At 37.6% G+C, this 27,879-nt stretch overlaps 1 protein-coding gene and 1 pseudogene across 1 annotated transcript in view; one reads left to right on the forward strand and one right to left on the reverse strand.

The window, feature by feature from the left end:
- PDSS2 (decaprenyl diphosphate synthase subunit 2) overlaps positions 1-27,879 on the reverse strand; it is a 236,747-nt gene that overhangs the window by 37,746 nt on the left and 171,122 nt on the right. The window contains exons 5-6 of the mRNA XM_090279725.1: positions 11,704-11,877; positions 10,432-10,563 (exon numbers count right to left, since the gene is read on the reverse strand). Coding sequence (XP_090135851.1) covers positions 10,432-10,563; positions 11,704-11,877 — 306 coding nt within the window. The remainder of the gene's footprint in view (positions 1-10,431; positions 10,564-11,703; positions 11,878-27,879) is intronic.
- LOC150007567 (protein SPO16 homolog pseudogene) lies at positions 14,609-15,525 on the forward strand (annotated as a pseudogene).

Raw genomic sequence — 27,879 nt, forward strand, 5'->3', positions numbered from 1 at the left:
TTTTCTGTCTTTCATAGTTTTGGGATTTTTTAAGAGTCCAGGTCAGTTGCTTTGCAGAATGTCCCTTATCCTGAATTTGACTGTTTTCTCATGATTAGATTAAAGTTAAAACATTTTGGCAAAATAACTATATAGAAGATGCTGTATACTCCTTCATTACATCAGGAATCACACAGTATCAGTTTGTCATTATTGGTGAAACTAAGCTTGTCCAATGTATTTAGTAAGTAAGCAGTAGGGTGATTTGAGTCTATGGGAATATTTGTTTCCCTACTAACCATTCATCCAATTGTCTTAACCTGTTATCCATCAGTCATCCTTGTTTGAATAAAAGATGATATTGGTGGCTGCAAAAACAACATTTTAAAGATATTTTGCACAAGCAGAAATGCCATTGGTTCCTTTAAAGAAAACAGGTCTTACTAAAAATAAACTGTCATTTGCATTGGTGTTAAGAGATAGAGTTTATATAGAAAAAGGAATTTTGTTGGGGGAAAGAAGAAAGATATATTCATCCTCACCCCAGAATGATTTGGGTATAGTGTATAAAAATTTTAAAAGGTCAAAAATCAGAAATCTACTACATCTGCCGGCCCAGCAGTTGAAGTGGCCAGTTGAGTTTTAGTATGGTAGAAGCAGGCCTTACATTGTTAGGCTCTCCAGTCATAGAGCTGGGAAGCTATTAGAATATTTAAAAAACAGGGCAGGCCTCTTCTTTGCTATCTTGACCATCCCTTTATTATTTTTATAAATAAAGATTTTATTTATTTATTTTTAGAGAGAGGGTAAGGGAGGGAGAAAGAGAAGGAGAGAAACATCCATATGCGAGAGAGAAACATTGAAAAATTGCCTCTCCTAGGTGCCCCGACCAGGGACCGAACCTGCACCCCAGGCATATGCCCTGACCAGGAAGTGAACTGGCAAACTTTCACTTTGTGGGATGATGTCCAATCAACTGTGCCACAGTGGTCATAGCTGTCTTGACCATACGTGCCTGCTAATAAGAAAACACAGAAGGCATCTGCAAGGAAGTCAACACCATTCAGACTGGACTGCTCAGGTACCTCTTTTGCCGTCTCTTACCTGGGAAAGCTAATCTTTGGAGGCAAATGTGAATGTCCATGGATTAACTTTCTCGTACTCTTTTCCTTTGATTCACTGGGAAAAGAGGAAGCAACAGACATGCACAGAAGGCTGTGGTGCCCAATGAAAAAAAGAGGAGGGGCCTGTAGTCTCTACATAGTAAACCTCTCTCTGTTCAAAAGTCATGTTATCCCTTTGCAAACCATTTTTCTTGCCCTGTTCTCTTAGAATCTGGAAGAGACATGAAATTTAAAATTGCAGTTTGACCAAAGGAAAGAAATATATACCCAGACTGCAGAAAAGCCATGAGCAAGGAAATCAGGTTGACAGTGGAATTGGGTTGTTTCCTCCATTGGCCAAATCCCAAGGTGATGGCCACCAATCTTGATGGTACACCTCAAGCACACCAAATTTATACCAGCTTTCCCCCTCCACTTTTCCATCTCTTAATGGTAAAATTCTTCCTGTTATCCAAGTACAAAATCCTTGTTTTGGCCTCTTATGGCATCTCTCTAGCATACACTTGCCAGCTTCTCCCTATCATATTGATTTTCAGGTCCTATACATTTTTCTCTCTGAAGTTAGTTTGACTCCTAACCTCCTTACCTTCCCATTTTTGTTGCCAACACTATGATTGGGACTTTTCTCCTGTATTTACTAACAGGTTCTTCCAAACCTCCTAGCTGATCTTCTCTCTAGTATCTCCATTTTCCTTTCATCTTTTTTAGGTACCCAGATATACCTCCCTAAAACACATTTTAGACTTTGACATTATCTGGCTCAAAAACTTTAAATGTCTACTTCATGACTTCTGTATCAAGTTCATTTTTCACAGGAAAACATCCTAAAGTATTTATTTAAATTGAAGTAACCATTTTCAAGGATACAATTCAGTGGTATTCAGGACATTCACAATGTTGTGTAACCATCATCACTATTTAGTTCCAAAACACTTTTGTCATGCTGTAGCATGTATCAGTACTTCATTCCTTTCTATGGCAGAATAATATTCAATTGTTTGGATATTTCATACTTTGTTTATCCATTCATCATTTGATGAACAATGGGGTTGTTTCCCTTTTTGGCTATTATAAATATTACTGATTTGAACATTCATGTACATGTTTTTGTTTGAACTGAAGTCTTTACATATAGTCATTATGTACTATTTTACAACAATTCTTCATCTGTCCCTATACTGCCCCATGTTTTTCAGGTTGCATTCAAACGATAACATTTTTTTTTTCTTTGAATACACTGCACATTTGCCCACTGCATCTCTTTTTCAGGCTTCCATTGCCTTGGAAGCCAGTCCTTCATTTCCATCTTTGCTGTCAAGATCCTCAGGGACCATCTCGGATAGAACCTGCTTCACAAACCTTTTTTTGACTTTCCCAGCTCGGTATGAACTCTCCTTCCTCTGAGCTCCAAAAGGCATCAGTTCAGTATTCCTTATATTTGTGTCTTTCTCTTATCCCCTTTTTACAAGGCCATAGACAACCTTTAGGGAATTCACTGCTGTATATCCTGTAGTGAAGCACTTTGCTTCCTTAAGTGGAACAGAAAACCTTAAGAAAAGTTTTAATTTAGGTGATATCAAGAACCATTTCATAGTCTTTGTGGTTTCATATACAGTCCTTTCAGATGCCCACACTGTACGCACTCTATGGCAGAGGATGTTGTCAGTATTATTCCGTTTGAAATAACTCAAAATAACTTAAATAATTAGAAGATTATCACATGGCATTTCTGAGGACTCTCTTAATATGCAGTTTCTCTCTTGTTTACAAATATGCATATGTTATGTTCATGCACGGCAGCCTTGCCTAACAATCTTTGTTTCCCTTTTTGAGTAAGAATAGTAGGATATCTAGGGACAAGTGAGTTAGAGCTTAGCATAGGTAATATGTAGTTCACTTAAGGTATTTTATGGCTTATGACAGTGTCAGGATGTCACAAGCCAAAGTGACATTTCAGTACTTTCAGAAATAACCAAGAAAATATAATCATAATTCTTATTTCTTCAGGTGACTTACAATGGTAGCAGAAAACTAGAAGGATCATTAAAAATAAAGCTGCTGACCTGTAATAGCCTCTGGACTCCCTGAGAGTGTCAGAGCCCTCTGATTCTCTGAAAGATTCTACTTTCTTTTATTAGGAATCAAAATCATAACTGAGTAATGACTTCACCTCCCTAGGGTGAATCACCCATTCACTATCAGTATTTTTACCAGATCATTATTTTTCAGCAGCTACAAATTTAAATTTAAAATTAAGGTAGGGAGAATCTGTAGAATTTAGTATGGAGACTTTGCCCAACAAATATTTTTTAGTTGTTTCAGGTCTGACCTGGTGCCCTAAACTGCCTCTTGTGGAAAGGTGTGGTGTGTTTGGGGTGTGTGTGTATGTGTGTGCGTGTGTGCCTATGGGTGTGCAGAAAGAAGACTATCTACTCTTAAGATTTTGGTGGGAAAGAGGGAGTTGGAGAGGAGGTAGCAGAGTCTGATATGAAAAATTCTAGAGGTGCTCTTCTTCCTGGCTTCACAGTGATGTTGAAGGGGAACTAAGGGTATGTCATCTCCCCCTTCCTTCCTTGTCTAGTTATTAATTCTCACTTTCCCCAAGCAGGAAATCGAAAGAGTAGATGGGACACAAAATTGTCTGGACAGAGCAGGGAAGTAATTTCATATGTGATAATAAAAAATCATAGGCAACTTCTAGCATTGGGAGTAAGACTTTTCTATTTCTCTGTCAAAACCAGTCTTAAGCTTCTAATAGAGATACTTATGATGCATCTCTTGCCTAAGAGACCTATTTCTTATATTTATTTACGAGCTGAAAGGGATCTTAAAAATAATTTAGTTCAAATGCCATCATTTTAGAGAAAATAATAAAAATGATGTGAAAGGATGTGATTAAGGTTATACAGATGTGAGCGGAGCCCAAACTAGAATCCAGGTTTTCCTGACCCTGGCCCTCTATGGGCCCTTTCTACTACACCAACTCAGCCCTTTCTATTAACAAAACAGGGCTGCTATTAAATATAGCTCACCTTGTGGAGAACACACCACACATACTTTTTGACAAATATTAACTGAACTAGGAATCTTGCAATAAAATTCAAAACCTGGGGGAGGAATGGATCACCAAAATGCATAGGAGGTAAATCTCATGAAAAGTTGAAAAAAAAGCAGTAGAAAGAACTATCTTCAGGATTCATAAGAAACCTCCTCTAGATTTAGGATGGAATGTCTCTCTCAAATGTTATGAAAATTGTGTCTCCTAACTCATTCACAGAGCAAGATCATTATCTTATAGAGCTTTATATAAACATGAATATTATAATTTAGATGATTAAAATAAACACAATAGGACTCTTTAATCTGAAAAATACTGCCACAAGCATGAGAGAAAATAACATTTATTTGCTTCAGATTAATTCATCTGCTGTTCATCAGTGACCCTGTTTATGGCTCATATGTAGATATAAGAAAGACCTAAAGTCAGTGGCTATGCATAGATGATTGGGAAAGGATATCCCTTTGACTCTAAATCAAGTTGGGGATAATGATTTGGGAATATTTCACCAGCTGTTTAGGAAATCCTGGACTCTCATGTGGTCTACATTTATAATGTAGTATGCTTGCAAAGAACCAGAGTTAAATATGTCCCTTTTCTGTGAAGCCCTTTAAAATTCATATCTATGCTATTCTTATATGTACATGTATACATGTGAATAGTTGGTAGGGAGTTTGTAGCTGTAGGTTTTCAATCAAAATGTAAACCTGGAATTTATTCTAACATAACCCAGTTAGAGTTATTAACACCACCTGTATATATATTTTCAGTTCAGCTGTTGAAAACCCATAAACACACCCTAGTAATACAATATTCAATAGTTGTGTGATATTTCATTGTACAATATCTCATTTAACCTTTTTCTATATTGAAATGAATCAATTTTCATTTTCTTCCTTTTAGAATTAGTATTTTACTACATATTTTAACATGTAAGTCTTTGCCTACATCTCTGATATTTTTCCTGGTATAAATGACTAGAAGTAAAACTAGTAAAGTATATAAAATTTTAAACTAAAAGTTTTAAAATAAAACCAAATGTATGTATATTATTTAAAAAGTCAAATAACACTATACTTCTAACAAAGCATCCTAGCACTCTCCAGACCTTGTCTGCTCAATGTCTCTTTTAACTATTTCTTCTGCTGTTAATCTTCAAATATTGTTCTTCCTTATTAAATTTTAGACATTATCCATTGATCCTACCATGAAATAAAAACATTTCTTTTTTTTAAAGCATATTTTATTGATTATGTTGTTATAGTAGTTCCATTTTTTTCCCCTTTGCTCCCCTCCACCCAATAACTCCCTTCCCTCCAGCAATCCCACCCCCCTTGGTTCATGTCCAAGGGTCATGCATATAAGTTCTTGGCTTCACCCTTTCCTCTATTATTCTTAACTTCACCCTGTCTATTTCGTACCAACCGATTATGCTTCTTAATCCCTGCACCATATCCCCATTTCTCCCCCTCCCCCCTCCCAGCTGATAACCCTCCAAATGATCCCCATACCTATGATTCTGTGCCTATTCTGGTTTGCTTAGTTGGATTTTGTTTTTATTTTTTAGATTCAGTTGTTGATAGTTGTGAATTTGTTATCATTTTAGTGTTCATAGTTTTGATCTTCTTTTTCTTAAGTAAGTCCCTTTGACATTTCATATAATAATGGCTTGGTGATGATGAACTCCTCTAGCTTCACCTTGTCTGGGAAGCACTTAATCTGCCCTTCCATTCCAAATGATAGCCTAGCTGGATAGAGTAGTCCTTGTTGCAGGTTGCCTTTCATCACATTGAATACTGCTTGCCAGTCACTGCCTGCCCGCAAAGTGTCCTCTGAGAAATCGGCTGATAGTCCTACAGGCACCCCCCTGTAGGCAACTCTCTGCCTCTCTCTTGCTGCTCCCAGGACTCTGTCTTTATCTTTCACCTTTGGCATCTCAATCATGATGTATCCTGGTGTGGTCCCCTCTAGGTCCAGCTTGCCCGGGACCCTCCGTGCTTCCTGGACCTGTATGTCCATCTCCTTCACAAAATTCAGAAAGTTTTCCTCATTTTTTTTCAATTCTTGCTTCCTCATTCTGCACTGGTTGACTGTTTTTTTCTTCCTTATGTTCCAAATCATTTATTTGAACCCTGGTTTCCTTCCCTTCACCATTGATTTTGTGTGGATTTTCTTTCATTTCACTTAGCATAGCCTTCACTTCTTCTCTTATGCGTTTGCCGTACTCAAGCATATCTGTCAAGCCTGTGAGCATCTTTATCACCAGTGTTTTGAATTCTTCATTTGTTAGGTTGTCTATCTCCTGGTTGCTTAGTTCTCCTACTGGAACCTTGATCCATTCCCCCTTTTGGGCCATACTTCTCTGTCTCCTCATCTTGACAGGCTCCTGTGTTTGTTTGCCTCCACGTCCCAGGTAGAGCTGTCGCTCCTGTTACATTGTAAGGGGCAGAGCCTTAGGGATTCATCAGTACAGGGTGACCTGTTCCACCATGTTGCGGCGCTGTCTGGATGAGTATTTCTTCTTTATATCTTTGTTTGCTGGATTTCCACGCAGTTTGATTTTCTGGAACTTCTGGTTGTCTCTGGCTTTGAGGTAGTTGTATACCTTCTTAGTTGTGGAGGGAGACGCAGTGTGTCTGTCTATGCCTCCATCTTGGCCAGAAGTCTAATTACATTTCTTATATGACCAAAACACATGCTTTTTTCCCTAGCTGCCTTACATTAATTACCTTTTTGGGTTTAAATTAATATTTGATATTTGCATTTTATACTATGTAAATATTATTTTCTAGGCCATGTAGAGTACTAATTACATGTCCTTTCTTATACATTAAATTTTTTTCACTATAGCTAATAACTGCTTCATTTTATCCTGTATGTTTAGTGTGGCTGTTTTAAAATGTGGGTCTCAGATTCTTAGAAACTCCCATGATAGATGAGGTTACAGCCTCTCCCCTTGATTTGATAGGAGACCATGGAAATGACTGTCTGACTTCAGATGCTGGTCATAAGACATGATGCAGTCTCCTTTGTTGGCTGGAATGCTTGGGTTTGGAGTTCTGATCCAACAAGTAAGAAGTCTGACTATTCTGACACTGCCATGCTGTGAGAAATCCAACTAAACAGAGGGGCCATGTGTGAGCACTCGGGTTGGTTTTCTTGACATCCCAGCCCAGCTGCCAGGTGTGAGTGGAGCCTCCAAATGATTCCTGGCCCCACCATTATTGAGTCACTTCCAGCCACTGGGTCCTGCCAGCTGATGCCCCAGAAATCATGGAGCAGTCATCCGCTCTGTGTGCTGTCCAACTTCCTGACCCGCAGAATCCACGAACATAATAAAATGATTATTTGAAGCAGCTAAGTTTTGAGGCAATTTGCTTTGCAGCAGTAGTAACAGGAACACTCACTTTTCTATGTGCCTATCATTAATTTGTCCCTAAATTCTCAGTATGGTCAAGTACATTAGGAGGTCATCAGTACCATTTTTTTTTTTTTTCACTTGGAGATAGTTCTCCTGGAGATCTCTGTCCTCTTGTCCCAATCTAGACTGGATGGATAGCCATTAGCCTAGGACTTGCTTGGATAAGAAACAGAGTAGCATGTCACTTAAGGACGTGGGCCATGAGCTAGGCTGCCCAGGTTTGAATCCTGGCTCTACCATGTGCTAGCTGTGCATAAGTCAGTTCATGTCTCTGTGCCTCAGGTTTCTCATTAGAACAGTTCTAGGCACATAGTAAGTGTTCTTATTGTTGGCAATACTGTTGTGGTTTATTATTCTTCCCTCCCTATTGTCCTAGGAATTCCCACTGCCTCACATCTATGTCTGATCCCCTATTTCCTACATTCCATGTCTTTCTTTTTCTGGTTACTCTTGCCTTGACAGAATATATCACTTACTCCTTGAAAAAAGATGCCTGGAAGGTAAGTTTTTTGAGACCTTGTTTATATGTTTTAATTGTCTTTATTTAATGGTTCACTTGATAACATGACTGGCATAAAATTCTAAGTTGGAAATAATTTTCTCTTGGAATGTTGAAGTAAATTCCATGGTCTTCAAACTTTCCAATGTCACTACTAAGACCATTCTGATTCTCGAGCCTTTGCAGGTAGGATTTTCTTTTTCTTTCTATCAGTGTTAGGATCTCTTCTTTATCCTCATTGTTTCAAAATTTGATAATGGTGTGATTTGGTGTGGGTCTTATTTTATTTTATTTTTGATTTAAGAAAGAGGGGAGGGGAGGGGAGGGAGGATGAGAGGGAGCAAAACATTGATGTGAAAGAGAAACATCAATCAGCAGTGTTCTGTACGCACCCTGACTAGGGACCGAACCTGTCACCCAGGCATGTGCCCTGACCTGGAATTGAACCAGCAACCTTTCAGTTTTCAGGACAATGCCCAACCAACTGAGCCACATTGGCCAGGGATTTGTGTGGGTCTTTTAAAAATCATTATTTAGGGCTCCATTTCAATATGGACCAGATCCTTCAATTCTTAGAATTTTTCTTTTCTTTTATAAAATTCATTGTTAATTTTCTCACCTGCATTTTAGTATTCTCTTTCTGGGATTCATAATAGATATAGGATCTTTTGAATTGGTCTTCTAATTTTCTTATCTTTTCTCTTCTATTTTATATTATCTTTCATACAAGTTTCTGGGACATTTTCTCATTTATATCCTTGACTTAAACATTCTGGTTTCATATTTTTATATTTTATAAAGCTGACTTCTAGTTCTTGGATTGTCCCCTTTTAAATGTATCACCTACTCTTATTTCATGGATTTAATATCTCCCTAAGTATATTGATTATGCTTTTGAGAAATGTCTGTTTATTTTTTTGCACTGTCCTTCTGTTTCTTCTAAGTTCCCTCTTTTTATCAGTTTGCTTTTGACTCATTCTTTTATGGCAGAGGATTTACCCAAATGCCCAGGGATCTTCTAGTACAGTGGTTCTCAACCTTCCTAATGCTGTGACCGTTTAATACAGTTCCTCATGCTGTGGTGACTCCCAACCATAAAATTATTTTCGTTGCTACTTCATAACTGTAATTTTGCTACTGTTATGAATCGTAATGTAAATATCTGATATGCAGGATGTATTTTCATTGTTACAAATTGAACAAAATTAAAGCATAGTGATTAATCACAAAAACAATATGTAATTATATATGTGTTTTCTGATGGTCCGTTAGACCCCCAAAGGGGTCGCGACCCACAGGTTGAGAACTGCTGTTCTAGTACCTCTTGTACTGCACTTGATACTTTGTGGCTCGTCAACTGCTGGGCCTTCCTCCTGGAGGGCTGGTCAGGAACAAGGCATGTTTACACCCACATTTGTAGGTCTTTTTGCCTGGGTTTGACAGTTTCCCCAGAAAGGAATCCTATTGTTTTCTACCTGGTGAATATGAGGCATTTTAAGAAGGTGGATAGCATTTTGAGAGCCAATAAGTGTGGAAGGGTAGAAAAGCAAAAATCTTACCCTTCTGAATGCAGATTATCACTTAGGATCTCTCTGCTGAAGTTCGGTGGCTGTTCTCCCCCACCCTCCCCCCCGTCAGCCTGGTCCCCATGTCAGTCTCAGGTCAATTCAACGAATCAGAACTGAGAAGCTACATAAATTCCATGAAGCTTTGGATAAAGGGGCAAAAACTTTTGTACCAGAGTTTCTGGATTAAACAAAACTCCAAAAGTTTCCTTTTGTCACCACCAACTGCCTCCTGCCTCCAAAAGTGGGAAATTTAGCCATTTTAAGCCCCGTTACCTCTCCCATTTAACCATGTCCGCACCCCCCACCGCCCCAGCCCTGATGATAATGCCTCAGAACTTCAGTATTCAGAGTCCAAGTTTGTTTTAAAATATAATGCAATGAACTGATAGACGGACCTCCTGGAATTCTGCAGCTTGTGCTAGAGTCTACAGTGGGAAATTGCTGTCAGTTAAAGGGTGGTGCTAATCCCATAGCCCAATTTTTGAAAGCCTTTAGGAAAAAAAAAGTCATCTGAGTTCATTAGTATGCACGACAGGCACTAGATTTGTGTTGCAGTATTCTAAAAACTCATATAATAACAAAACACAGTATTGCAGTTACTAACTCTAAACTAACGTTTTACCTCTTAAAATGTAGATTATAAAGTAAGACTTTTACCTGCTATATGAGTAAGTTCATATATGGCTGATCTATATGGCTGATATCTTAGATCATCATAAAACACAAATTATGTTCTAAAATCAGATGATATTGGTACCGAAAATAGGAGTAATTTCATTTACCTCTCCAATCTGCTTAATCCACAAATCTCTTCCAAGAAACTCCTGATGTAAGACCACGGGAGCCGAGTTCAGATTAAAAGTCATGGAGTCACTGGTCTTTTCTTTAATAAAAGGCTGGAGATCAGAATTTATCTGGAAGATGCAGTCAAAAGAGTTAAATTAGGAAGTGTATGTACATTAGTATGTTTTAGTCATATACAGAAAGCACTAGGTAATATAATAAAAAATGAAGCTGAAGGAATGCAGGTTTTAGATGTACTTTAATAAGCCAATGAACAGTTTATATGATTAATAATAATCTTTAAAATTCTTTAAAATGATTTCCCCTAACACATTCCTTTTTTATTTGGCAGAAGCATTTATTTTACTTTAAGTTCAAGGTAAGGATTTACAAAAATATTTAATAAATGTCGTTGCTTAATAAACTAACCTAAGATTTAATATGTGAAAAATCATCTGGAGATATTACATATATATATATTATCTCCTTTATGAGCTATTAAGGTAACACCTAAGGTGTGCATGTATGTGTATATGTATCCCCATACATACATATATATGGGAATTTTACAATTACATATACACAGAGGCAACAATACAACAGCTAATCCTGGGATATTTTATATTTTTATATGTCCATTCAAAAGAATAAATTATTAGAATTAACACTTTCAATTTTATTCAGTATATTTCCAAATTTTATTAATTTTCCACAATTTGTTTTTAAGATTTTATTTATTTATTTTTAGGGAGAGGGGAAGGGAGAGATAAAAAAGGGAAAGAAGCATGATGTGTGAGAGAAACATCGATTGGTTGCCTCTCACACCCCCCGCAACCCAGGACCTGGTCTGCAACCCAGGCATATGCCCTAACTGGGGGTCGAACCAGAGACCTTTTGGTTTGCAGAACAATGCCCAGCCCACTGAGCCACACCAGTCAGGGCTCCACTATTTCTTTTACATGAGAAACTATAAGGGAAGTGTAACAAAAATGAAAGTATTCTTCCATTCTATAAATGGCAACATCACATGTTATTTAAAAATTGTAAGAGTTCTTTCAAGAATGCTTTCAGGTGGTAAGAAAAGACAAACATCACAAACATTGTTAAAGTAAGCTGTAGCCCTCTATCAAAATTACAGTCTTTACCGATTATACTATTTATATAACAATCACTGTCTAGATTTTAAACACACAATAAACATTTTTTTAAATGGCCAAAGGCTTCTTATGCATCATTTTGGCTATTTAAGAGGGGAAACGGTGTGCAAATACCTTATGACTCATGGCCATGTGCTTCCCGTACTGAAATGCCATATCCTGAACCTCAGCATCATGCTTCGCTAATTCCATTGCAGCTTGGCAGCTCTTCGCTAATAAGGCACCATGGGAGAGAAAAATCTGCTCTTTCCAAGTTGATATTCCAATGTCATTTGTGATATAATCTTCCTAAAAAATGCAACAAAAGCCAAGAACAAAAAGGCATCATGAGTAATTTGCTTTGGTTTTTGAAGAATAAGAGTTATAATGCAAATTATTCAGAACTCTCAGGCTATTGCAACAAGACAGGGCTAAGAGATGCTGAACCTACCTAAAAAGAACTAAGGGGGTCAGAACTGCCTTTTTTTAGAGTAAGGGGGAAAAATGAAAAAAAAAAAAATGCTAAAGCAAATTTTATTTTCAGCTAGGGGACTTCTACTAAAATGTATTTATAGAATAAAACAAAATTAGAAACTTGGATCTCTAACTCCCTTTCTATATTCACAATAGCTCTTAAGTGCTAATATTCTAAAATAAAAGAATCCTGTTGCTTTTAACTTATACAAAAATGTTAAAGGCATAATGAAGGAACTGCATTCTTTTGTAAACAGTTAAACAGAAAAATCAGAGAGGAGGCAACCCATTATAATGGAGTATGATTAGATTACTCATCAAACTTTATTCCTCCAAAAAGAAACAAGGTGATAAGGGAGGACATAACTGTAGCTCATTTAATTTCACCTTTTTTAAATTATGAAAATCATTGTAGTATCTGTAAGTATACACACACTTACTGACTCTAGACCAGTGATATCCAATAAAAAAAATATAATGTAAGCCATATATGCATTTTAAAATTTGCTAGGAGCTACATTTAAAAAGTGAAAAAAGGTGAAATTAATCTTAGTGCCATATTTTATCTATCCCAATATATCCAAAATATTATTTCTATATATAATCAATGTAAAATTATGAATGAGATATTTTCTATTTTTTATAGTATGTTTACAAAATCAGTGTGTATTTGATACTTAGAGCACATCACTAGCACATTTCAAGTACTCAACAGGCACAGGGGCTAGTGGCTAGCCTATGGGACAGGTCTGCTTTACGCAGGGAACTCTCTGAAGACAAGAGTGATGAAGTAAATATATAAAACAGTGCTCATTTTATGGTGTTTCTTTGAAACCTTTAACTAGAATCCATTGAGAAGGATTAATTAACCCAAACACTTTCTGATGCCCATACCATAATCCTTCTTCCACCATTATTTGGGAACAAAATAAAAAAATAGTAAGAAAACTTAAAAAGGAACAATTAAAAGGTCAGCTCTGAATTAGCCCCACCTCTTTCACCATGTTGAAGGCATCTCAGCTTAATTTTATTAAGCCTTTAAATAAAAATTTCCACTTATGACAACAGTTGTAAACATGCAACATAGCATTGTATGATAATCAGACCCAGGAGAAACAGCAGTGCATAAAATTAAGACCTGCTTTACAAAACATTAGGATAAATAAAAACATTTTATTTCCTAAATCTGAGAATGTATTTTAGGTTTATTAATAAACCTAAGGTAAAAACTCTATTATCTCTCCATATATACTAAAGAGGCATTTGACAAAATTCAACTCCTATGCTTGATAAGGAAAACAATGCTGAATAAAATAGGAAGAGTTGTGCATTTCTTTAATATGACATATGTGTGTGTACACATGCATGCATGTGCACGTGCATGCCAAAAATTCACCAAATACTGTACGGAAACACATGAACCTTTCTTCCTAAAATCAGGACTAAGACAGGGATACACATAACACCACTGCCTTTAGCAATGTAATAGAAGAGGCAAAAAAAGGACAGATGTACAAAAATGAGAAGGAGTTTATTACTATTTGAAGCCAATATAACTATATATTGGGAAATAACAAGAGACACAACTGAAAAACTACTACAAACAAGAAGATAATTCAGTAGATAGCAGCATATAAAATTAATTTATAATTAATATAATAAATGTATTAACCATAGCTTTCATGGTTATGAAACTAATCAGAAAGTAGTATAATAGGGTTTTTTCTTCTCTTCTATTATATCTATGAAAAGAAAGATTTAAAATCTGGAAATAAACTTAGAAATGTACAGTATTGGCATGAAGAAAATAGTAAAATACCACGGAAGGAACAAAGTAACTTGAATAAATACAAAGACTAATCAAAGGCAAACTGATTGAAAAGTTCACATGGAACAACAAACAAACAAACAAGGACAGAAAAACCATGAAAAAAAATAAATAAATAAAACAGTGCAGGGTAGGGTTGTGAATGTCTAGCCCAGACAGATATTATAACACACTCTAAAAAGTCTCAGTAATTTAAGAAAAAAGTGCACTTTTAAGACAGACAAATGATGGAAGAAAATAGAAAGTTCAGAAATCAATCAAATTTATATACATGAATCTCCCTATATTTTGGGGAAAATTTAGACTTTTCAGTAAATGGTGTTAGTACAACTGAATAGCTATCCGGAAAAAAAAATCAAGACTGATCTGCATTTCACACCATTTACCATGATGAACTCTAAATGGCTAACATAAAAGCAAAAGAACCAGTCACAAAACCAGACAGTGTTAAAAGACAAAAGACAATAAGTATTTGCATTTCCTATCACAGACAAATGACAGACTAATGATAGGCCTCCCACAAAGACATCCACATCTTAATCCCTGGAACCAGTGAATGCTACCTTACATTGCAAAAGGGACTTTTAAGTGTTATAATTAAGTTCAGAATTTTGAGATGAGGCAATTGTACCAGACTAACTAGATGGGCTTAATGTAATCAAAAGGATCCTCATAAGAGGGAGGGGGTAGGGTCTGGATCAGAAAAAGTGACAGACAGGAGAAAGACTGGAAGATGCCATGCTAATGGACTTGAAGGTGAAGGACGGGGCCACAAGCCATGGAATGAAGGTGGAAACTAGAAAGGGCAAGGGAATAGATCCTCCCCTAGAGCGCCTAGAAGAAATGCAACACTGCCGACTTGATTTGGGGGCTTCTGACCAATGAAAAAAGCTTCCACCTCCCCAGAGCGTCCCTCTTTGCAGTTGGTGAGGCTGTAAAGAAACAAGCCTCTTAAACATGTCTGGTGGCCGGGAGGCTGGATAAACATTTCCCAATATCTATCAAAATCACAAATGTATTTGCCTTGTGACCCAGCAATCCTACTTCAAGGAATTAATCCTACACATAAGCCCCGACACATGTAAAATGAAATACATACAAGGTTAGTCTATTGTTCACCCAGCTGCCAGGGTGATCATTTAAAACCATAAACCAGGACAACTACTGGTATTATTAGCTCATATAAGAGCTGTGAAGTTGCAATTGCCCTAGAAAATTGAGGCCATGAGGTCTGGTATTCAGATTCAGTGGAAAATGCATCAATTATATTTTCTCTTACCAGAGTTGCATTTTTATTGATGGATGCTAGAGAATGCTTTATGTCAGATGAAGAAATATTTCTAGCCATAATTGGGAAGTTTATTAACAGTCACCAGAATAGTTTTTGTATCTGTCTGCTGCCTCCTTGGGCCTGAGGAATGGAAACTGGATTCAGCAGAGGTTCCTGGGTAGCAACTTATGGATATTTCCATTACATAATGCAGTAAATGCTATTAACTAATCTCCTGTGCACTATAGCTAGGATCACCTCCAAACCACACATAGATTGCATCTGCTACAGAATGGTAACAACTAGAACTTACACCATAGAGCAAAGTACTGTTTGGAAAACACTTCAAAAGATAAAACTGAGTGATTCATTTAACCCAAATTAGAGTATCAATTATAAATGTTCTTTAGGAAGAACGTTAAAATAATTAGACCAGTTGAATAATAATGTTCAAATATATATTTGCTTTAAAGATTAAAAAAACTTAAAATAATAAAATATACACAATTAAAAGTTAAAAAAAAAAAAAAAAAAAAAAAGGCCAGACAGAACTACACTGGCTGTTTCTCAGACACTCCAGGCATGGCCCTCCTTGGGGCCTCTGCACTGCCTATTGCTCCTTTGCACACTTCCTTTCTCCAGACCTTTGCATAGTTTGATTCCTCATCATTTCTAGGTCTGTAATCGAATTTCAATTTCACATCCCTCCTGGATCACTTCCCCTCTTTATCCTGCTTTAAACATTTTTTCCTTGATACTACTGGACCCCTGAATATAGTGAATGTTAGCACCATGAAAGCAAGGACTTTATTTTGACCTCTGCTGAATTATCAGCACTCAATAGAAGGCATTAGGTTTGCATTAAATACTTGCTGAATCTTTATCTTTCTTTTGGTATCTTTCTCCTTCCCTTCCACCTTCCTCTCTCCTTCTTAAATCGGATATAATTAATTAAGAACTGAAATAATTCTCCTTGCATGCCTTCCTCCTGCCCACAGAATCAAGATGAACTCTATAGCACAGCATTCAAGGCTCTGCTTTTGACACCAACCAATACTTCTCCATCTCCTACCCCACTTAGTCCCTCCAAGGCCTGCATTTCAGCAACATTTGCCTATTCTTGAAAAAAAAAAAAAATAGTATTTTCACACTTGTGTGAATTTAAAACTATCTTTCCTTCAAAGGGAGTATCATCTCCTCCCATTCTCTGCTCACTAAATTGAACATATTCTATTCAAATATCACTTCTTTGGGAAGCATTCTCAAATACTTTCCTCTTTAGACTAACATTAGTTTATATTTCAGCATAGCACTTAATTCTCTCTGAATTGCATGATTTCTTATTTATCCATTTCCTTGAAGGCTGGATATGGGTTTTAGTCATCTTTATACTTTTCATTATTTGGTCATCTTTAATTTTCAACAAGTTTGCTAAATGAATAGACCATATATATCAGTGGCATTTGTTAAATAGTTGATTGTTTAAAAAACTTTGAAAGCTAATGAGTAGATATATCAATACAATTGGAATGCTATTCAACAATAAAAAGGAAGGAATTGCTGACACATTCTATGCCACAAATGATCCTCGAAAATGATCCTTAAGCTGAGTGAAATGAGCCAGCCACCGAAGACCACACATTGTACACTGCATTCATGTGAGTTACAGATTAGTGGTTGCCTGGACTGGGGGGTGGGAACTAGAAACAGCCATGAGGGACCTTATGGGGCACGGTTGAAATGTTCTAAACTGATTTATCATGATGGTTATATCACTCAATAAAGTTACTAAAAATCATTAAATTGTATGGTTAAAATGGGTTATGGTGTCAAATATATCTCAATAAAATTGTTCAAAAAGAAAAAAGGTAATGAGTATTATTTTACATTTTATGGTCTCAAATGCTTCAATTAACATTAAAACATTTATACGACTTTCAATTAACTTTTTGTGGTTTGAATACTACCTGCCTTTAATCATACAACAAACATTTATTTAGGTTCAACTATGGGTCAGTTTCTCTGTCCTCAAGAAGCTCACAGTTCAGGAATGGCATGTATATATATCTATATCTATATCTTATCTTTATATGTGGATATAAATATATAGATAAATCAACATACTTCTGTGGTAGGCAGTTAGGCATGAGCAGAGCAGGATAAAGCCCCAGGTACCTAGCAATAGGCAAAAGTGGGGAAATAAGGACCTCACCCCCAGGGTGACCTTTCCTCCCCTAGCATATCCCTGGCCATGCTGTTCAGACCCCCTGACTTTTCATATCACTGGTTATGAGGTTCGAGCCCTTCCCTGACTTTTCCTCCCCTCGCACGTCACTAGTCGTGCAGTAAACCCCTCAGAGGAGGAAGAAGGGGGCCAAAGAGTGGCTTCACATGACTCTCAGGCAGGCCCTTGCATGACCACTCCCTTATGCATTAACTCCTGGAGATGGCATCTAGGCTGTAGCTGTGTTTCAGTTCCAGGCCCAGAAAAGCAGTAAAATCAGACAAATGATGTTATGACTGACATTAGTACCAGCTGTGATGAATAATGACCTTCTGCCCTGGTGCTGACCAATCAGTAGAGCCCATGACCCCGAAAGAACACACCTGGAAAACTAAAGAATACTCTATTGAAATCCTTCCCTGGGATCTTTCCTGAAATCCCCCACCTTTGGAGAGCACATAAAAGCCTCCAGGAGGAAGGTCCCAAGAGGCTGGCTCTCTCCATGGAGCATGCCCACCCTTTCCTCACTCCCTTCCCCGAGGTGTGTTTTCCTTGTCTCTTTCTTCTAAGGTCCAAGGACCCTTCTTATGCCTCCATAACTTGTTTCCTGAGCCCATTTCTTCTATGGCTCACTTCTACGTCTATGACTTTCTAAATAAACTTTCTCTTATAGTTTGAGTCTTGGCTCTGAATTCTTTCTTAGCCAGGATTCAAGGATGGAGATTGCTGAACCGATGTCCAATCGCCAGTAATATTCTGGGGCCATTTTGTTGCCAACAGTTCTATTTTATAATAATTCTTACAGGATATCCAATGATCAAAGATTAGTTTTGTTCATTATATTTTCCTTATTGTGATGAAGATGTTTTATTATTAATCATTTCTACATTTTCAATTATGCAATGCACGACCACTGGAAAAAAATGAGAAAATCCAGATAACCAAGAAACAATTAATTTATAGTTCCTTGAAATCTGCTACCATAAGTTAATCAGATCATAAATTAATAATTATGTTCCTAAGTTAATCATAAATTTTATACCCTGAACATTAAATTATTATTGTGAACTTAGTTACAAATGAAATAGTCTCTCCATTCATTTTCATCAGCTTGCCATGTATATATTAAGAAAGCATTCTCTATTACAAAGAAAAATACCAAGGAACTGGTTTGATAGCTACATCCAAACCAGTATCTTCAGAAAGCAGATATACAGAATTGGTATGACATGAATGAATGCAGTCAGGGTAAACAAGATTTAGATATATTTACAACATCAACTTACATATGTGCAATTTTTACTGAAGATTTATTATATATAAAAGAAAGATATATCCAGTGGGTATTTATTTTTGATGGGATTCTCTTTTTTTCAGAAAGGTAAAAGTATGCCTGTCAGACAGAAGTACATTAATTTAAAAAATGTAGGTCTCTTACTCACTGTCACATGATCTTCTTGCTCAAGTAAACCTCGTTCAAAAAACACACAGGAAAATAACTGAAGCTTGCAAGGCAGTGTTTGCACAAGAGAGTGCCACTGGTGGTTTTGCTCACATATAATATGCTGTTCTGCTACTGAGATGTCTGGGTGATATGTACTTTGAGTTGCTTTTTTAACAGTAGTAATACATTTGTACATACCTATTCACATGAGACCAAAGTGTGTTTGTAAAAGTGGCTGCTTGGGATTAAAGGTCTGGTCCATGGCCACCGAAAAAAGGCAAACTGACTCAGGAAGATGTCAAAGTCCCAACTAGAACCTGCCAAGCCAAACTTCTACCTTTCACATTATCAGAAGAGTTTGAAAAAGCAAGGAACTGACTATCTGTTGAATTAAAAGTATTATACTTTAGAGAAAGTATGCAAATATTTTCTGTTATCATGCTTCCTACTTCAGATTCATACTCTGGGCAACTATCTTTGTAAATAGAGCATAAATTTTAGTTTGATAAGAGACCATATCTCTTTAATGCCACACCAGACCATTTAAAATTTTTAAATTTATTTTAGAGAGAGAGAGGGAGGAAAGGGGGAAGGGAGAAAGAGGGACGGGGGTGGAGAGAGAGAGAGACAAAGAGAAACACTGACAATTTGTTGTTTCAGTTATTTATGTATTGGTTGATTCTTGTATGTGCCCTACCTGGGGATTGAACCCGCAGCCTTGGCATATTGGGACAATGCTCCAACCAACTAAGCTGCCCGGCCAGGGCCAACACATTAGACCATTATAAATGTTTGCCCTTTTTCAGCTATTTTGAGAAACTAAATAAGAGCCAAAACAGTTCACTAGCCTTATTATTTTTTTTTTTGTAAAAAGTCAAGTTCAAGAAATTTTCAATAAAGACTTTCTAAATTTAGGGATAAGAAGGAAGCAAGGGGGAGAATAGAATCTAATATTTCCTGGGAGCTAACTATGTAATGATATTTTCACATTCATTATTATACTAGCTCTCAAAAAATTCAATTATCATTACTGCCACTTAATAGGTAAGGAGATTTAAAGACAGTCTTTTGACTAAGGCTGGACATTAGTAAGTGGCAGAGATGGGTCTCAGATGAATAGTAATTGGATTCTACTTTGCTTAATATATAATAGAAAAACATGCAAAATATAGTTTTAAAACTAGATTATATTTAAGAGTAAGTGACATGTTTCATCTATGTATCAAAAAGCATTTCTAAACCTGTAAATTCAGTCTTTAATAATATCTAAGAGTCTAACTGAAGAGATCCAAGAGTCTAGAGTATATAAGTAATGTGATTATACACAGTAGATAGCATAAATTTTTTTCAGGAATCCTAAGGAAAAAAGACTACTATTTTAACAGCATCACTCTAATAGGATGAAATAATTTGTTCTGATTTATAATCAAATCACATGTGAAATAGTAAAGTAGGTATCTGGAAACTTTACATCTATGTAAATCAAGAAAAAGAAACTGATAAGATTTGATAAGTATACATAACTAAAGTCTGTTTTTTTGTTTTTTTTTTTCCGTTAAAAAAATCCTAACCCAAGGACATTTTTCCTTTGCTTTTTAGACAGGGAGGAAGGGAGGAAGAGAAATATTGATGTGAGATAGAAGCATCGATTGATTGCCTCCTTATGCACCTGGACCAAGGATCATAATCACCTGGACTGGAGATGGAACTCACAATCTAGGTATCTGCCCTGATCAGAACTGAACTACAACCATTCAGTTATAGGATACTCCAACCAACTGAGCCATACCGGCCAGGGCTAAAGTATTTAAAAGTACTTCTATACAATATACAAACCTATTAAATTTTTACTAACCAGTTAGAGAAAAGGGTCACCAGGGAATTTAAAAATCAGAAATTCTTTGGTCTAGGGCCAGCCAGCATCTCCCCACTGGTCAATTTTTGCTGAGATGTATGGGCATGACCATGCTGAAGAGGGGTCAGGATGAAGAAGGGAAGACTATTCTACAGCACAAATCCTTCAGCAGGGGTATCCTTGGGATGGGGAAGCTTTCAACAGCTAGAGGGCAGCAGATAGTCTTCAGATGGGTTGTACAGTAGAGAAGTAGGGAATGTTAACTCTTTGAGATGAGCAAACTAGATAGCACCAAAGGGAAACTTGGCTTCCTTTGAAATGCTGTGCATGTTGGTGCTTGACATACAATATAAAAATAGATGCAGTTCAACTGATTGTGTGTGTGTGTGTGTACATGTACTTACTACATGCCAGGCATTATGGATATACCTAGGAGTTAATTTCTAATTACTTCTTATAACTAGCATTACTCCTTGACCTTTAGTAGAAATTCAGCAGGCGAGGAACACAGTACATAGTTAGAAAGTAGTTTGGTATGTGAAAAGAAAGCTATACTTACAGTACAGAGAAGGGAGTGAATAATTCTATTGAGAAAGGGTTAAAGAAGGCTTCAGTTGTGGGGGTGGGATTGTTAGCTGACTTTGTTTTTGAATAATAAACTGAAATTAGCCAGAAAGATAAAGTAGGGGATGACTTTGAGGTATCAATATTAGTTTCTTATTGTTGAAGCACACAACTGGATAGGTAGGTGAAGAAAGACAAGACTAGTCAGGTAGTTAAGAGGTCCAGAGGTTTGAATCTTATTTAGGTATAGGAAACTGTTTTCAACAGGAAATATGACTACATGTGCAATTTAGGTGGATTGCTCCAGAGATGGTTTAGACTGGAGGGGCAGCAACTAGAATATCCATTAAGGGGTGAAGTGCTATATTCTAGGTGAGCAGGGATGAGGCACAATGCTGGCTGGTGGGATTGAGAGGCAAGAGCAATATGAACTGCTTACAAAGTGAAATAAGATAGCTTCCTACTCTGGACATGACAGTCACTAACGCAGGATCCATTCACCTCTTCATTATTTTATTCAAGTACTCAAACTCTTGTCAATAATTAATTTAGGAATACAAGGTCTGTCCAGAAAAAGTCCAGCCACTGTTAATATAATGAGAACAGTTTTTGCACGACACTGATGTAACCTGGCAGTCAAGGAGCATGGACTAATGTGCACACATGAACAATGATGAGTTCACTGTACTAGTCAGAGCAGGCGGTAGATGCTATTGAGTGAGCATGTGTACTGTGCGGCCGTTGCATTCAAAATGACCGAGCGAGGACAGCAACAATGAATCTGTATCAAATTTTGTGTTAAGCTTGAACATTCCTCCACAGAAACTATTCAGATGATTCGGAAAGCTGCAGCTCTGGGCAACTGGTGACTGATAGCTTCATCACAACAACACACCCGCTCAGGCATCACATCTTGTGCAGAGTTTTTTGGCAAAACATCAAATCACCTAGGTGACTCAGCCCCGCTACAGCCCAAACAGATTTGGTGCCCTGCAACTTCTGGCTTTTCCCAAAACTAAAATCACCTTTGAAAGAGATTTCATACTATCAAAGAGATTCAGGAAAATACGACAGTGGCAGCTGATGGCGACTGGGAGAACTGTGTGAGGTCCCAAGGTGCCTACTTCGAAGGGGACTGAGGTGTCATTGTCCTATGTACTGTGTTTCTTGCATCTTCTTAAATAAATGTCTCTATTTTTCATAGCACATGGCTGGATACTTTCTGGACAGACCTCGTCATGTACCTTGGTTTGATTCTAGACATTGAGACATGAGGGAAGTCTACCAGATTGCTCTTAGAAAGAGACCCAAGTAGAAGTGGCAACTTTTTCCTTTTGATGTTGCTCTGTCTTGGTGACACACACCTAAGACTACTGTAGCCAGACTGCCACCAGTCTGATAATAAAATAGGATTCTAGGAAGTGGAGCAGAGAGACAGAGAAAACCTTGGTATCCTGGAGTTGTCGCATTAATTGTCCCTGATGTCTGACTACCTCTGCACGTTCAAAGTAAAATGTATTCCTTTACCAATCTATTTAATTGGGTTTTCCATTTTTTTCTGCAGTTGAAAGCATTTAAATAAATTCACTCCTTAAGATGAAGGATGTTTACACGATATGAATTTTATACATGCCAACATTAACACTAAAATACCTTAGGAAGAATTTCCTTTGGATGGTGTATTAGCTATCCATTACCACATAACAAATTACTCTGAAACTTAGCATCTTAAAACAACAGCCATATAAAAGGACTGGAGAATCTGCTCTCAAGCTCGTTGAAGCAGTTGGCAGTAGGTGTCAGTACCCTGCCGCATGGATGGACAACTCCATAGGGCTGCCCACATGGCAAGTGATCCAATAGAGTGAAAGTGAAAGCATGCTCCAGAAGGAAGCTGCTTTTCTAACCTAATCTTGGAAGTGACACACCACCACTTCTGCTGTATGTTACTGGTCACACAGACCAACCTTGCACAATGTGGGAAGGGACTACCCAAGAAATACTAGGTGGTGGGGCTCACTGAGGACCATTTTGGATGCTGGCTACTATAGATGGAGCCTATAATTAGATTACTGGGTCAATAGATCTAAACAGTTTAGTCACTTAAAACAGTCTGCAAGTTGTTTTATAGAGAGGTTCTTCTGAGGTGCACACTGACCAGCCAAGTTTGAGACTGTCTTGCCACTAAACAGAATTATTATTTTATTATGAGTTTCACAGGTAAAAAGTGGCATTTCCTTTAAATATGGGAAGTCATTTCATATATTAGCAATTTGTATTCCTCCATTTAATCATTTGTTAAAGATTTACTGAGCACCCTGACCAATGTAGCTCTGTTGGTTGGGCATCATCCCACAAAGTGAAAGGTTACCAGTTCAATTCCTGGTCAGGGCACATGCCTGGGTTGTGGGTTTGGTCACTGTCTGGAGTGCGTACAAGAGGCAGCCAATTGGTATTTCTTTCTCTCCCTTTCTTTCTCCCTCCCTTCTTCTCTAAAAATAAATAAATCAAATCTTTTTAAAAAAGACTTACTGAGTATCTTCTATGTTCGAGGCATTGTTCTAATTGCTCATGCCAGTGAGTAAAACCAGAGACTTCTTGCATTCATCATTCTTACAGTCTAGTAGGGAAACCAAACAATTAGATAACTTCACAAATAGATACATACCTACAAACGGAGATACTTCCATTGGGGGAAATGACCTGACTGAGACCGAGGAAGTGACACTTGAGCTGACATAGGAAAGATAAATAAGGGACATATAAAGAAGATGGGGAGGTATGGTCTAGGCTTCAAGGATTGCACACACAAAGCAAAATGGCATGTCTGAGAAATCAGAGAAGACTATTGGGGCTGATATGCACAGTGAGGGTGAGAATGATTCAAGACAAGGCTGGAGGGACAGACTGGCATCAGACTATGCAGGGGCTTTTGGGTCACCTTTAGGATTTTGGTCTATATCTCAAGAGGGATGGGATGACTCTGGGGGCTGAAGTGGTGGCACAGCAACATCAGATTACCATTTTGAACAATCCTCACCCAAGGATATATTTATTGACTTTAGAAAGAGAGAAGGGTAGGGGGTATGGGGGAGAGAGAGACAGAGAGACAGAGAGAGAGAGAGAGAGAGACATGGAGAGATGGACACTGATTGGTTGCTTTCCCTATGTGCCCCTACTGGGGATCAAACCTGCAACCTAGGTATGTGCCCTGACTGGGGATCAAATTCGAATCCACAATCTTTTGGTGTATGGGACAATGCTCCAACTGAGACAGAGCAGATTAGCATGTTGAGATCCCTGGCAGTGTGAAGAAAAGACTAAAGGATAGGAGGATTGTACACAGGGAGGTGAAGGAGGAGGTTATTGGAGTAGGCCAGACAAGAGATGGTGGAATCTTAGACCATGCAAAAGGGGTAGGCATGGGGGTAAAACTAGGCTGCAGTGAGTGTCCCTGATGGTGGCGGAGACGGCATAAACAAGGTATTGCTCTTGATTGCTGCTGTGAATTGAATATATATGTCCCTAGAAAGTTCACATGTTGAATCCCTAACTGCCTGTGTGTTTATACTTAGAGTAAGGGAGTAATTAAGGTTAAATGAAGTCATAAGGGTGGGGTCCCGACCTAACAGAATTAGTGTCCAAATATGCAGAAAACCAGAGAGCTTGCTCTGCTCTGTCTCCCCATGTGAACACACAGTGTGGAGGTAGCCACCTGCAGTCAGGAAGAGAGCCTTCACCAGAAACTAAATTGGCCAGAACCTTCATCTTGGATTTCTAGTTTTCAGAACTGTGACAAAATAAATTTCTGTTGTTTAAGCCTCGCTGTCAATGGTATTTTGTTATGGCAGACTGAGCTGGCTAATATAACTACCTTTTTATAAATCTTACCATTCAATCAGTGATGTTTTGAAAGTATATTTATACTGTTGCAAAATCTTTTCACCATGGTCTTAACAAACCATCATATTAAAGGCTATTTTACTGCCTTAAAATTTGTTGGAAAGATCTATATTCTGGTCATCTATCTCTGGATAACAAACCACCTGAAAACTTCGTGGCATAATACATTAACCATCTTATTATGCTCACAGAATACAGAAAGGGAACAGAAAAGATGGCTTGTCTCTGTTTCATGATGCCTGGGTCCTCATTTGGAAGTCCTGAAAAGCTGGGGATGATTCTAAAGGCTGGCGCTGGAACAACTGAGTTACCAGCGATCCACTTCCAAAAAGATGGCTTATTCACCCACACATCAATCAGGCCTGCCGGGGACTGATGACTGGAGTACCTCCCCATGGTCTGTCCACGTGGCTTCTCACAGCACAGTGGCTATGTTCTGAGAGGGAGCAGACAGAAGGAGTGTTTAAAGAGAGTGTGTACTCCAAGACGACCTTTTATGGCCCAGCCCGAGAAGCTGAGAAGTCAGGCAGTATCACTTCTACCATACTCTGTTGGTTGAGGTGCTCACAATCCCACTGAGATTCAAGGGGAAGGGATACAGATCCTCATCACTTGATTGGAGATGATGAGAGGAGAATTATAGAATTTGTGATTTTTTTTTTTAACCACCGTACTCTACTTTTGAAAAGAGTACTCAGGAGAGCAACTTCCTCTGCTCCCTCCCAGTTACGCTCTGGCTGAGGTGGTGGGTGACACAGGAGATGGAGTAAGGCAGCTACAGGGGTAAGGCTGGCGAGGGGCAGAGGCACTAAGGATGACTCCCAAAGTTTTCAAGTGGAGAATCTGAATGAATGGTGGTACTCTTCGTGAAGACAGAGAACAATGGAATGGGTCTGGAGGGAAAGGGCATATATCTGGTCTTAATATGTACTGAGTCTGAGATGCTTGTGATACCCCTGAGTGGAAATTGTGAATAAGCAGCAAAATATTTAGCTCTACATTTTAGTAATCTGGGATGGAGATATAAACTGGGACACACTGGCATACAGACAGATGGCAATTGAAGGTTTGGGCTTCATTTTCTTAATGGTCTATTCTTGTTCTGGGATCAGAATGGGATTCTATTAAACAATTTACATGCTTAATAGTGATGTTTCATCTCTCAGGCAAATAAACTGCCTTTTAAGATGTTTTGCTGTGATAGCCGTCAGTGAGTGCCTAGAGTACCTCTAAATGGTATACAAATTCAATTTAACATTTAACAAATAAAAAATTCACCAGCCAGATCCACTCTAAACTTGAGGGTCTACTTAATCAAAGGGGCCATTATATGTACTAAGCTTACTCAGCCACCAATAGCTTTTCTGCTTTTTTACTATCTCTATCAACCCTCCCTTTACCACCTTTGCATATCTAACCCAATACTCCTGTATTTGATTTCTAATATGTTTTCTTCACAATATATTTGCTGCTTTTTCCTTTAAATAAAAACATTTTGTGGATTAAAAAAATATAGCATCATTTTTTTAATGTAGTGGTGGGTGCCTAGGTGTTTTATTATTATTATTTAAACTGTATATATGTCTTATAAACTCTCTTTTGTATACTTGATACATTTTAAAACAATTAAATCACACTCAATAGCCTTTAAATCTGAATAAATTCAACATTTTTGCTTGTAATGAATGATTAAAGACTATGTCAACTTTATGAAAAAAAAGGTTGTTAGTTAAATCATAGGCATTTATCACTACCACCAGCATCTTTAAAATCTTGAATATGTGAGCGGTATAAGTTTGAACAGATGCCCAGCAAACAATAAAGCATGACACGGCATGTTTTATTAGCTCCTTAATACATGTCTTGGGTACAGTGTGAGGGACAGGTTATAAGTAAATGTACTGGTGAAATACACCCCAGAGTATCTTAATGCTTTTACACAGCACTTACTGTTTTATTTTTAAACCCCTTGAAATATACTCATAAGTTTTCTTCTAAAGATAGTTTTTACATGTAGTTTTTACATATACTTGGGATATTTTTAACTTCAAAGAATGGATAATAAAGTTTTCCTATTTCTAATCTACAAAAGAAAACGTTCAATATGAACTCCCGTCTACTTTGATAAAGTTAATTAGCTTCTTTGAACTCAAAGTCATCGTTTACCTATCTATCTCTAGCCAACCCTCTCTGGCTACCTTCACCCATTTTATGGGATTAGTTTGCAGGGCCCTGAATTTCCCATCATTACCCTTGCTTCTCTTTGCATACTGCACTATAATGCCTCCCTATAAAACACTTTACTCCTCTCTGGCTGCCTGAGAATTGACTGTCATCATGGACAACGTGGCAACTATCCCAACCAGGAAGTTCAGGACCAACCAACTACATCAGTGGAGGCGAATGGTCATTGATGTCCTTCATCCTGGGTAGACAATAGTACCTAATATAGAAATCTAAGAAAAACTCAGTAAAATGTACAAGACTACACTGGATGTCATCTTGTATTTGGATTCAAAACCCACACTGTTGGTGGCAACACAACTGGCTTCAGCATGATTTACGATTCATAAACCCAAACACAGATTTGCAAGACATGGCCTGTATGAAAAGAAAAAGACTTCAAGAAAACAGTGAAAGGAACATTGGCCTTTGTGTTCTCCCTGACATTACCTGTGATGATTGTGTAGATTTTCATAATCGGATTAATAAACTATAAAAACTTTAAGAAAAAGACACACACACACAC

Source organism: Furipterus horrens, unplaced genomic scaffold (genome assembly GCF_987537825.1).
Source record: "Furipterus horrens unplaced genomic scaffold, mFurHor1.1.pri manual_scaffold_6, whole genome shotgun sequence".
Classification (NCBI taxonomy): Eukaryota; Metazoa; Chordata; class Mammalia; order Chiroptera; family Furipteridae; genus Furipterus; species Furipterus horrens.